General features: G+C 38.8%; 1 protein-coding gene across 8 annotated transcripts in view; it reads right to left on the bottom strand.

Moving 5' to 3' along the window:
• The window catches only part of UTRN (utrophin), a 943,118-nt gene that overhangs the window by 22,826 nt on the left and 906,539 nt on the right, over positions 1-13,753 (bottom strand). For all 8 annotated transcript variants that reach the window (XM_089654601.1, XM_089654598.1, XM_089654599.1 and 5 more), the window contains 2 exons: positions 7,626-7,784; positions 1,155-1,398 (listed from right to left, as the gene is read on the bottom strand). In XM_089654601.1, the coding sequence (XP_089510727.1) occupies positions 1,155-1,398; positions 7,626-7,784 (403 nt within the window). The remainder of the gene's footprint in view (positions 1-1,154; positions 1,399-7,625; positions 7,785-13,753) is intronic.

Below are 13,753 nucleotides of genomic sequence, written 5' to 3' on the forward strand. Positions count from 1 at the left end.
TCTAACACAGTTTAGTAATTGCACATTTCTTTTTCACTATTTAGCACAGCCTTTTTCATCCAGGGTTTTTATTTTTCTGGAGAGCCCCCTCACAGACATTCTGCAGAGAAGGAGATACACTTGAGGGTTCTCCTAGTGATCACTGTGATTGGATAAATCAGTGATCACACGACTGGAAGCCCACCTCACCAGCTCTCCATTGTTACTCAGTGACTAGGAGTTGTTGGTTATAGCTCAGTCTAAGTGCTGGGGGCATGTGATCCACTAGCACAAACACAAGTATGCATATATATGGCATCCCGCATAAGGGCCAGTCCCTGCTGCCACATATACAGTACGTGTACATTATACCCTAAAGGGTTAAAAGGTTAACGAATACTAAAAATTTTGGTTTGTTAAGTTTGATATACATAGATGGAAAAACAAATAGATATTCCTGCTGCATCGTAAATCCATAAGTCATCCAAACAGAGCAGAAAATGATCTACAGTAATAGAACAAAAAAGAAAAATAATGTTCTGAAGCTGAATTTGATTACTCTGGAAAATGTAGGCACATAATGGGCACATAATACAGACTGAACCAAACACATAATAAAGCCCAGTCATGATAAACGATGACCCAAATGGATCCTCTTGGTCAAGTGCCCACTGCACTATGCATTCCAGTCTCTATTGTTGGGTTGATAGAGTTTCATAATAGAACTATAATCGACTTTGCTTATAATAAAGTGTATAGTGTTGTATAAGAAGGCTTTGGGGGGTCCAAAAATATATGTAAAACTAAAAATATTTTTAGCTTTGTTTTGCACAGAAAATGTTTAGAACATCTATCACGTCTTTATTGCTGTCTGTGTGATAACTGGTGGAGTTTACCCTTACTGATTATCAATATACTGACATATTCTTGTACTTTGGATTTGTGACCTTGTGTTTATATGTATCAAGGTATCCATGGATGCAAAGAAATCATCACTGAGGAAGTTGTTTTCCCCTGTAGAACTGCCTTCAACTGACTGGATTGTTTAGTTTCTTTTTATAATTTATAGACTCAATATGTGTAACTTGATATGTATACTCAATATACAAATATAAATGCATAAATATAAAGTCACAAAAGTCAATGATTAAAATCTACTGTATATTGTTTGATACCTGCTCCAATAACTGGCGAAGCCGTTGAAGTTGGGATTCTAGTTGCTTGTTATGATCTTCCAGAATTTGCATCCTGGCTTCCAGTCGGCCTTTGTGCTGTCTTAGCAGTTTTGCCTCAGCAATAAGTTCTGCATCCTCAGATGTGTGCTGCAGGGATGCCAGAGAATCAGGGGGAGAGGACGGAGGGCTCAGCCCTTTTCTCAAGTGCTGTGCTTTCAGCTGTTCATATTCAATCTTCAAATTCCTAAAGAAAGTTATATTTTGCATGTCATATCCAAAAAGTCAACAGTACTAAATCCTGTCAAAAGTTTATTTTTCAGACATCTGTGGATTATCATATCTCATAGCCTAGGACAGTGAGATCCATTTCTGTATACTGTATTCTTCCCTCAATGCAGCCATTAAAAAGCCAATAAAATGTCACACTGCTTCTGCTGATTTTAGCAGATTAAGAATACTCTGTTGAGAAAAATAACACTTTCATAACAACCGCAGCAAGGGGTAGGGACAGCATGCATGGTTAGATGATCTTTCCTCCCAACTTGCCTTTAGCTAATAAGCCAACAGGTGATTCAAAGGCCAGCATTCACTGCTAAATAAATATCATCTTTTGGTGGAATTTAATCATCTCATAAATTTACTGTTTATTTAGCCCAAATTAAATATTGCATTTCAGGAAAGTTGAAAACAGATAGTTTAAAGCAGACCTTGCAGTTTGTGAAAAAAACACTTTTTAAGTGCCCCCTTAGAGAGAAAAGCAGCATAAATGTAAAACAAAAGAAAAACAGTAGAAAAACGATAAAATACTACCATTTCCTCCAGTTTCTGTGGTGCAGGTGATGACATCATCATCCTGTCAGTGAGTTCCCAGGGAATGCTAAGTGCTCCAAATGTTGTGAGAAGCCACTACTCCACAGTGCTCAGAGTAAGATTTGGAGTACTCTACATTCCCCAATCTCGATGGAAGAAGGATGAGGTCACCCTTACCCGGGCACCACAAGCAGTACCCAAAACCCACAGGTATGCATACAATCGTAAATTTTTTTCTCCACTACAGTTTTTTTTTCTCTAATATCTATGCTGCTTTTCTGCAAGGGAGTAGGGGACCTTAAAAAAATAGACCTTGCATTTTAGCTGCAAGGTCCACTTTAAGCGCTTCTGTACTGTATATTTATAGTATGTCCTTGGCAGGAAACTGTCATACTGTACCAGGATCATGGCAGCAGCTGCATAGGTTTTACTGTAAAGTGATCTGAGCAGATCTACAGTCTCTCTGGTGGAATTAGGGAGCCCAGGACTGCTGCATCCTGTGTGGCTTGCTGAGTATAGAGGAGGGGACGAATGAAGCCGGACGTGACGTGTATTATATCAGTTGTGATTTTGGTTAGTGGCTAGAGGAGCATTTGATCAAACCAGTCTTGGTTTGATCAGATGCTTTTTAAGGGCAGATGAGAGATCTGAGGTCTAATAAACCCCAGATCTCTCCCCATAGAGTACCTGTCACTGCCCATGCCATAACAAGGGATGTTGTTTATCCCTTGTGATAGCAATAAAGTTGATTAAAGAAAAAAATCAAAGACACAGTGTGAAAATATAAATAAAATAAATAATACGATTTAAAAAAAAAAGGTTTCAAGATGCCTCCAACCATTGATACAAGGCAGGATGGATCCACGCTATCATGTTGTTTATGCCAAATTCTGACCCTACCATCTGAATGTCGCAGCAAATGGTCTGTTTGATGGACCTCTGACATCAGCAAGGCTTTTTTGTCCACACAGCTGCCGCTTACTGGATATTTTCTTGGTTTTGGACCATTCTCTATAAGCCCTAGAGATGGTTGTGTGTGACAATCCCAGCAAATCAGCAGTTTTTGAAATACTCAGACCAGCCCGTCTGGCACCAACAACTATGCCAGGTTCAAAGTCACTTAAATCCCCTTTCTTCCCCATTCTAATGCTCGGTTTGAACTTCAGCAAGTCGTCTTCACCACGTTTACATGCCTAAATGCATTGAGTTGCTGCCACGCGATTGGCTAATTAGCAATTTGTGTTACCAAGCACTTGAACAGGTGTACTTAATAAAGTGGTCAGTGAGTATATATATGAGAAACATCAGAATTAGCCCAGCTGGCAAGTAGTTAATTTGATAAATAGTGGGGTTGAGTTTAAGCAAAGAAGACCTGTTTCTTGCAACAAGCAATCAGACTCCATGTTTTTTTTCCTACTGTGCAAGATAGAAAAGGAAGCGCTGGGCTAGTACTGTAAGTCTTAATTTGATTCCAGTAATCCGTTAGGGCAGTATCTATATGAGTGTGGAATAGCTTGCATGGAAGATTGGTTGTATACCAACATCATTGCAGTGCATGTAGTTATAAAAAATTTGCAATCAAGATTTGAAAAATCTGCTCAATAGGTAGACATTTAAGATCTGTTTCTTAAAGGACACATCAGCCAAAAATTTTGTAGGTTGCTATTGCTGGCATTTCCTAAAAATGTCAGCTACCTGTCAGTAATAATAGCCTGCACATCTCTTCCATGACATGTGTACTATGTTTTCTCTCAACATTATACACTCTATTCTGGTATTCATAATATGGTGCCTATAGACATTACATGACATTCTCCAGATGAAGCTATTTTCTAATGTCAATAGGGCACCAGTACCACCAGCTGGGTTTGCCAGGGGCAGTAGTGATTTCACCACTCCACAGATCTTAACACAGTGAGATTGATCATACCTAGGGACCAGTCATATTTAGGGATGCGGCAGCTAGCATAGATGACTGACAGCAGTCAGATCATGTTTCAATGTCTAATATCAATACACAAATTACTATAGAAACAAACGTTATATGCATCCAATGAGAACATAATCGCACAATCTGGTATATTATTACACAATGTATATCATCCTATAAAAGGTTTAGGTTAGTGAAATATAATAAAAACATATATAATAAAAATGCAGCATTTACACTCTGTTACTTAGAATAAGTACAGTTGCAAGAAAAAGTATGTGAACCCCTTGGGATTACGTGGAGTCTTGCATGAATTGGGCATAAAATGTGCTCTGAACGTCATCTAAGTCACAACAATAGAAGAACACAGTCTGCTGAACATAATACTACACAAACATTAGATGTTGCCATGGTTTAATTGCACATAACATGTAAACATTCACAGTGCAGGGAGGAAAAAGTATGTGAGGCCCTAGCTTAGTGACTTCTCCCAGAGCTAATTGGAGCCAGGAGTGAGCCAACCTTGACTCCAATCAGTGTGATGATATTGGATGTGTTGCTGACAGCTGTCCTGCCCTTAAAAAATACACACCTGTTTTGGGTTTACTGGTTTCAAGAAGCACTGTTTGATGTGAACCATGCCTCGCAGAAAAGAGCTCTCAGAAGACCTACGATCAAGAATTGTTGACTTGCATGAAGCTGGAAAGGGTTACAAAAGTATCTCCAAAAGCCTTGATGTTCATGTGTCCACGGTAAGACAGACTGTCTACAAATGGAGAAAGTTTAGCACTGTTGCTACTCTCCCTAGGCGTGGTCGTCCTGTAAAAATGACTGCAAGAGCACAGCGCAGAATGCTGCATGAGGTAAAGAAGAATCCCAGAGTGTCAGCTAAAGACCTACAGAAATCTCTGGCACATGCTAACATTTTTGTTGACACATCTACAATAAGGAAAACATTAAACAAGAATGGAGTACATGGGAGGACACCACGGAGGAAGCCATTGCTGTCCAAAAAGAATATTGCAGCACGTTTGAAGTTTGCAAAAGAGCACCTGGATGTTCCACAGCACTACTAGCAAAATATACTGTGGACAGATGAAACCAAGATTGAGTTGTTTGGGAAGAACACACAACACTATGTGTGGAGAAAAAAAGGCACAGCACACCAACATCAAAACCTCATCCCCACTGTAAAACATGGCGGAGGGAGCATCATGGTTTGGGGCTGCTTTGCTGCCTCAGGGCCTGGACGGATTGTTGTCATTGATGGGAAAATGAATTCCAGAGTTTATCAAGACATTTTGCAGGAAAACGTACAACCATCTGTCCGCCAACTGAAGCTCCGCAGAGGATGGGTGATGCAACAGGACAATGACCCAAAGCATACAAGTAATTCAACAAAACAATGGCTGCAACAGCACAGAATACGCCTTCTGGAGTGGCCCAGTCAGAGTCCTGACCTCAACCCGATTGAAATGCTGTGGCATGACCTTAAGAGAGCGATTCACACCAGACATCCCAAGAATATTGCTACACTGAAACAGTTTTGTGAAGAGGAGTGGTCCAAAATGACTCCAGATCATTGTGCAGGTCTGATCTGCAACTACAGGAAACGTTTGGTTGAGGTTATTGCAACCAAAGGAGGGTCAACCAGTTATTAAGTCCAAAGGTTCACATACTTTTTCCTCCCTGCACTGTGAATGTTTACATGTTATGTGCAATTAAACCATGGCAACATCTAATGTTTGTGTAGTATTATGTTCAGCAGACTGTGTTCTTCTATTGTTGTGACTTAAATGACGTTCAGAGCACATTTTATGCCCAATTCATGCAAAACTCCACATAATCCCAAGGGGTTCACATACTTTTTCTTGCAACTGTACATCATTTAGAAAGATGTGAAAGAAATGAACAATGGTATTCCAAGGGCAAGAAAGTTGAAAAAAAAGCTGTCATCTATGGTATGTCACCTAACCATTATGAAAACTGTAAGAAGAAGAGATTAAAGTGTGGAAAATGTGAATTAGAAAACTATAGAGAGATAATATGTCAGATAGAAATAAAGGTAGACTGTTAGTAAGGTTATGGAAGTGGTGAAGAGGGTATAGTAGTCATTAAAAAAATATTTCCAAAATCAGCGACAGTAAAGACAGTTACTATTAAAAAAATTATTTCCAAAATCAGCGACAGTAAAGACAGTTACTATTAAAAAAAATATTTCCAAAATCAGCTACAGTAAAGACAGTTAATAGTTTGGTGATTTGGAAATCAGCTCTGACTATGAACCTAATAAAAGTTCCTGTTCTGTCACACTAACTGCTAGAGATGAAAGTAAGACCCCTAAGCCCAAAGCCAGACACCCCCACCTTTGCATAAAATAATGGAAGTCATTCACTGCATCTAAAGGATAAGTTCACCTTTGGGAACATGTTACATGTTCCACCCATTTTTAGGGTGGACCATGTAGCATGTTCCCAATGCTGCAGACACCTCCCTCTGACAGAAGTGAAGGGAGAAATTGCCTCGTAATATCTGTCACATTTGAAAATAGCGCGGCCGTGTGGGCGGAGCATTCATTCACAGAGTTCCGTGAATTAATGCACTACAAGGCCTTAGCGGCTGTCGGCTTGTAGTTTTCAATGAAAGAACATGGAGCTGTGGAGCACCATGGTAGTTCATTGAATCTTCCTGTCAGTATATCTGCTTGCTTGTATATGCTCTACAGACAAGCAGATATACTGACAGACCTGCAGGAGACCTGAATGGCACCAGCAATCTGCTGATCAGTGGTGAAATGCTTTACAGGCTCCTTCAGACAAAAATAATAAATGCACATTTTTTACATGCAAAAAAATGTGCATTTATTATTTTTGTGCAAAAGGTGAACTTATCCTTTAATGCATAAGCAAAACAGCAGATTCTTGCTGCCAATGCCTAACCTATGTAAAATCTGCCCTTGGCAGCACCTGGGTCACATATCACTAATGTGTTTTCTTTTTTGTCTCCCCCATTACTTGTTCATTGCTGCCATCTCAATGCTGGTATTTTATTGCATTGGAAATTATTTCATTATACACACTTTGCATACCATGTTGCATATGTTAGGGTTTTGTGAATTGATGCTTAAAGTGTATGTAAAACCCAACTCAAAAATTCTTACTAGGAGGTCCTGTCAGTACTTCCAGCCAGTAACAGAATTGCCTGTTGCAGGCTGGCGATGCTAGACTACTACCTCTTTTACACCCACTAAGCAGCCCAAATGCCGTTGTCAGCCTGCAACAGGAAATTCTGTTACTGGTGGGATCTCCGGGTAAGAAACATTACAGATTCACAAAACAATATTATTTTTAAGAAATCTGTATACATAGGGGGTTGTTTAGTAAAACTAAAGAGTGCAAAATCTGGTGCAGCTCTACATAGAAACCAATCAGCTTCCAGGTTTTATTGCCAAAGCTTAATTGAACAAGCTGCAGTTAGAAGCTGATTGGCTACCATGTAAAGCTGCACCAGATTCTGAGTGTTCCAGTTTTAGTAAATCTACCCCAGTGAGACAATGCCAAACATTAAAACTAGATTTTTTATTTGCATCAACTAAAAGAGTGATGTTACCATCAAACTAGGCATGCAATAATGTAATAATTGCATCTGGGTTTGCAAATTAAAAAGTTTACTTCTATAAATTAGCAGTATTGAGTGGTACATACTTATCATGCAGAGATCTTGACACATACCTTTGCTCTTCCTCTAGATCGGCAATGATCTGTTCCAGTTCTCCTCGTTCTTCTCGTTCTACTGATTTTAGGATCTGAGAAGGACTTTGCGGCTGACCTAAAGGTGATTCTCCTCCCAATGTGTGACAGTATTGCTGGATAAGAGCATGCTCATCATCTCTGTAAATGTAAATCAAATATTTATAGGATTAAATATGTACCTTTAAAACACTTCAAGGTATAAAAGTAGTTAAACAGAATAAATGTTCCTGTATCCAGGTAAACCTAGTATGTTGTAGCTTGTGCATACATTTTGGATACTCATACACAACAGAGATTTTTATATACATACATCTCTATAGCGTGTGTGAAATATAACTCTGGGAAAGTTCTATTTTTTTTGGTCACTTTTCTCTGTCATTTGTAGACTGGAAAATGATCAAGGTCAGGATTGACAAACCAACAGAAATATGGGCTATCTATGAGAAATGATCTATTTAAAATATTTAAATTCAGGTGCACATGTACTGAAAGGTAGACAGTTCAGCAGGAGCCAGACGATTTTCAGTCAGTGGTACTCCTCTCTGTTCAAGAGAAGCCAGTCTGGAAAACCAGTATTCGATCAGCACTTGCAGCCAACGGCTGTGCATTCTGATGAAGGGGGAGCCCCCGCTGTCAGAAAACAATAGCACGGATAGAGATCGTTGCAACCACCTCACTTATATGAATGCAGGGATCGGTCAGTTTTTTTTTCATTCAGCCCGCTGCTTAAACGGGAAAAAAATATATACAGTATTTGCGTGTATACCTGACTTAAAGTGGTTGTAAATGCTTACATATACCCAATGAAGTGACTAGCCTTAGGTGATACACAGAGATGAAACAAATCCTCTAACATACGTTGTACCTGCTTATCTTCACGCTTCTCTTCTCTACATTCAAAGTGCTGAATTTATAAAGCTTGTCTGAGTGTCAGAAAAAAGGGGGTAAAGAGCTGAAACTACACACTGCTCAGTGCAGAGAACTCTGAGAGCTGATTGGAGGGAAGAGAGACACCTCCTTTTACACAGCTATCAGGAGCAGAGCTGAGGCTGTTAATCTGCTGGAGGTCCCTCCTGTCACCTTTTTTTTTCTTGGTATCAGGTAACATTTTACCTTCAGGTATTTGTTAGGCATCATACTCAACTGAAGTAAACTAAAGATTCTAATATTCCAAATAAAACTAAAAATCTTAGCTCAGACTGTTTTTTTTTAAATCCTTGAAATACGCTTATACACATTATACATAACACTGCTGACTGAATTAAAAAATGCTCACTCTCATTCAATAAAATGTGACTTCATTAATTTGGATTTAAGTGCTTGTCAACTAGGTTCCTGAACAAAATGTCTTGTTATCAATGTGAAAAGTGTTTCGTATATAAGTATGCATTTCCCAAGATCCACATCTTGTGCTAATAAAATTACATTATGAAGAGGCGCTTTAATTACACATACAGCAAAAGAAGAACTGATACAGTAGTTATTAGGTGCTAAGAATTCAAAAAAATATGAGAACTACAAAAGGTAATGTCAGAAACACTTATATGGCGTTTTCCCTCTCCTGATTCAATTGTGGGGAAGAATATGTAGCAGTCTTAATGAATCAGGGAAAATTAAATAATTGAAACCATTTAATTATAGAGAAAGTGCTCCTAGCTAAAAATACCAAACCATATTTATTGCAACTAAATGATAAATTATAGTTAGAGCTCATTTACAGCAGCACAGTATTTTGCACAGCTTGCACAAATGTGCACTGTGGTGAATTCATGTCATGTTAAAGAGGAACTTCACCAAATATTGCAAAAATAAGAGTCAGAAATTACAAATACTGTAGCTTCTGACCTTTAAGAAACAGATACTTACCAGCCCATGGAGTCCAGTGCTGTCTTTCCTGCAGCTGATTCTCAGGACTGTGAATCCTCAAAACTGCCATCTTGGATTTGGGAGCAGACTGTGACTTTCTGATGTCTCACTGTCGACTACCCCACTGCGTATATGCAAAACACGGCAGTGCCCAGAGATTGGCCCTGCAGCCTCTTGGGACATGTGAAGTGATCCTAGTCCCAGGAGGCTGCGGGGGCAGGTCAAACTGATGTCATATTTGCCTTTGTGAGGATTAAAGAGCTAGTGGTAGAGGGGAGCTGGACATTGATTTTCACAGGTTATCAGAATACAAAGTCATTACTTGAGCTCAAATAGATATAAAGATGAGGAGCCCCCAGGAGAGAACATTTGAAAAAAACAAATGTAAGAGGTCAAAGAGCATGCCAAATGAAAAATTTGTTGTTCAGTTGGTTACTACACTAGTGCCTTGCCACTTGTGAACACCAGCACTGGCTGCTGTTTATAATACCCCCTGCCTGCCAAACAGTGTGCTCAGGACTACTTTTGAGATTTCACATTCTGCTATTCACCCAGAGGGAATTGTGTGACCTTCAAAACACGTTGGCTGTCTTTTGCCGTGCTTGTTTTTACCAGTTGAACAATAAATACTTTGGACTCCTAAGAATTTTTCATTTGGCGTACTCTTTGACCTACATAGCCTAGGATTAAGGAAGTGGGAGTAAATACCACAAAAAAAAAAAGATAAAAAAAATTCCATTATGTAACAGGCTAGGGTTGGGAAAGGATAACAAACACTTTCATTTTCGAGTGAAGGTCCACTTTGGCATGGTGCTTATGATCAATCACCTTGAGCATCTATGAGCAGCAGCTTTATCTGCCAAGTACATGAAGAGAATTTCATACATGCTTGTTTCAAATCTTCATAAAAATGATAACGTAAAAGTTTAAATACACCAAATGTAATTAAGACATGTAAACAAGTTAAAATGCATGCTAATGCAGATAAAATGATGCAAGGAAAAGTCTTGCATGCAATTTAACATTACATTTTTTTTCTTTTCTTTTTTCACACCCATAGTAATGAAAAATCTGTGTGAAGGAGTCTTTAAAAGGGTAATAAACTCTGGGGCACTGCTGTTACTGATAAATGTTGGACTTGCCCAGTGACATACAGGGTCATTTTAACACACAGCTTGGCTCAGGACAAACATTGCTAAAGGGGGGCTTTGATAGTACACTGTCTAAAGAGGCTACAGTGGAGATACTGCTTGATACTCATGCTGGAACTGCTTGTACTACAGGTGTTGAAGAATAAAAAGATTTGAAAACAAATAATGGGAATGCACAAACATATGGCTAATCAGGTAATGAAGCAGTGCCCATAGCATGCCAGCCCTCAATAATACAAAACGATCAGGCATGCAAGTCTGACTGTTCTCTAATGGCTATGGCCAGCTTTATGGTGAATTTAACCCTATCTACTGCTTGCAATACTTAATTTTTCTGAAGATATTAGTGTTAAATGTTCATCTATTGCTCACTGCTGGCCAAGCACATAATGCTTTAGTAATTTCATAAGATACTATTATAACCATACTAATCATACTAATCATATTTCCACCTCTAATTTAATCAACAATTCTTACAAAAGTGAATGCTGAACTTAACAAGAGGCAGTAGCAGTCAAGCATTTACTTGTAATGCTGTCACTTAATATTGTGGTAAAGATTTTGATTATCAAAATTAAGATAAGGAAATTATTCACATCATTAACCTATTATTTAGTGCACTGAATGCTCGACTTGAAATGGCCACTTACTTGCTAAACAAAATGTGTAAAGAGCTTTATAATATCCCCAGATGATTAATTTAGAATTCATGAATATGTATTCTAAAAATCAAATTGGAAAAAAAATCCACACTCTGTAGAAAATCCTAATGAGATGACACTGCCTTCTATACACTGGAGAAACCACACTGCAGCCAATCCAATAGAATTAACAAAATACATAGAAATGTTAGCATATTTACCTATTATGAATATCATATTGTAAAAAAACATTCAATTGTAGGTTTCTAAATATATAGACCCACCACTTTTTTTAAATTTAATTTTATAAACGAAAAAAAGGTTGATATTCTGAAAAAAAAGATATTTTCTACTTTCTGTTACAAAAAAAATCCAACAAAAAAATTTGTAAAAATCAAATGTCTTCATACATTTAGGCCAAAACATATTCTGCTACATGTCTACAAGCTTTGATATATATACTCTAATCTACGCAGCTATGACACTATACTGGTAATGGCAGAGATCAACGACTTATAGTGGGACTGTGATAGTGTGGTGGGCAATCTGGCGCTAACAGATCATCCCTGGGAGGTACACTAACTGACTGATATTGACATCAATAGTGACACTAATACAATGGTAATACTGTACATTGTCACTGTACTAATGGCACTGGCTGGGAAGGGGTTAACATCTAGGGGCAATCAAAAAGCTAACTGTGTGCCTTACAAGTGTAATGTTTGTAATATGTGCTGCTTTTACTTACAGATCTGATCTGATCGCTGATCTGTGTAAAGAGCCCTGTTTATTTGTAAACACAGGACTTTGTTCTGTGAGTGGCTAAGCTGATCAGCAGATCTCAGCCATAAATCATTGGCGGAGACCTGCTGGCAAAATCCCACTGTAGCCAGTGACAGTGGGGTTAGCAGCAGGAGCACGCATGAGCCCCCAAAACCTGGAACAAGCAGGATGATGTACATGATCTAGCCTGCCTGTGCCGCACGTCTGCAGTAAATGTACTGTGGGCAGGCAGCAAGAAGTTAATGTAGATCTGCTGCTTCACAAACATTCCCAAACCAGACATTGGGAGGAAGGGGCAGCTCTTTTGGGGGTACAGTTTACACATTGCAAGTTTTCTTTAACGTGTAGAAAAAAGTAATGTAGTGATTCCTTGCCATAGTAAGGCCTTGGTTCAGAACTCACAAGGACAATATAATCATGCTTTTTTGGCTTCAAATTCAATCCAAAATTATGATTACAGGCTAATGAGCTTCCACCCAAACTACCATTAGAGTGCTTGTGACCATCCTAAATAGACACCTTAGCCGTAAGCTTCACCATACAGATATTAAAGAGAATTCCTTGTTCTCTGCAATTGCTAGGTTTTAACTAAACACATATTGTATGGGTAAATGAATCATCAATAAAACAAGTCTATGTGCAACCTTCTTCACAAAGCATCATGTTTGATTGTGTCATTTACAATGAGCAGTATATGGATAGTTGATAACAGAGAATACATTTTTGTAAATAATAATTAGCTACAGATCATTAGCGCACAACAAAAACATTAGCACCCTTAGCTCTTCTTACACTGCACCAACCCTTATCCTCAAAAATATAGGGCTCACCAGAGATAGCTACTTTCAGATGTTGTGTTGTAAAAATGAGTGCAGTTGAGTTCATTTTGCTATGGCAAGTGTTGTGTCTTGACCTGTTTTTAACACAAATTAAGACAGTACGTTTATGCAGGCAACAGCTTACAATGCACTGCACTGCAACATAATGAAATCAATGGGCCAAATAGATTGATATGGTTTCCCTGGGGTAACTAACTTGTACCTCTGGGAACCATTAAAATGCAAACACAGCCTCAATGAGCATTATAGCTGCAGAACAAATATTGTTCTAGTCAGAAGGCACCATTTACAGCTGCTATGGGGGCTCAGTAATTATTTAGAGAACAATTATCATAGCCTTCATCTTCTACAGAACAGACCTACTGACAGCAATTATAATATAAAAACACTTTGACTGCATTGAGATATCTGTCGCCATTCAGTATTCACTTGGCATTTAGTTGAGTGCAAAGCCATTGTTCCTGAGGATGGTCTGACTGAAGTTATTATTAATTGTTAAAGGTCATTAAGCATAAAGTAAGCTTGTTCAGGTTGTTTTACATTAAAGATCTTTTGGTACCACTCGTTAAAGTGGTTGTAAAGCCTTAAGGTTTTCTATTTTAACGCATTCTATTCATTAAAGCAAAAAACCTTCTGTGCCTGTGACCCCCCACTGCTGTCATTCAAACTCTGTGATGAGGGAGAGGAGGGGAAGGGCTGTGCCACGCATTCTGTGCCTATGGACGCAGAAAGTGGGGCTCGGGAGCGACCCCACACAAGCTGGGTGAAGAGGAGGTGCCAGGGGAGCTGCCAGAAGACCTGAAAAGAGGAAGATCGAGGCTGCTCTG

Source organism: Staurois parvus, unplaced genomic scaffold, assembly GCF_062004578.1.
Source record: "Staurois parvus isolate SC_StPar_1 unplaced genomic scaffold, SC_StPar_1.0 ptg000780l, whole genome shotgun sequence".
NCBI lineage: Eukaryota > Metazoa > Chordata > Amphibia > Anura > Ranidae > Staurois > Staurois parvus.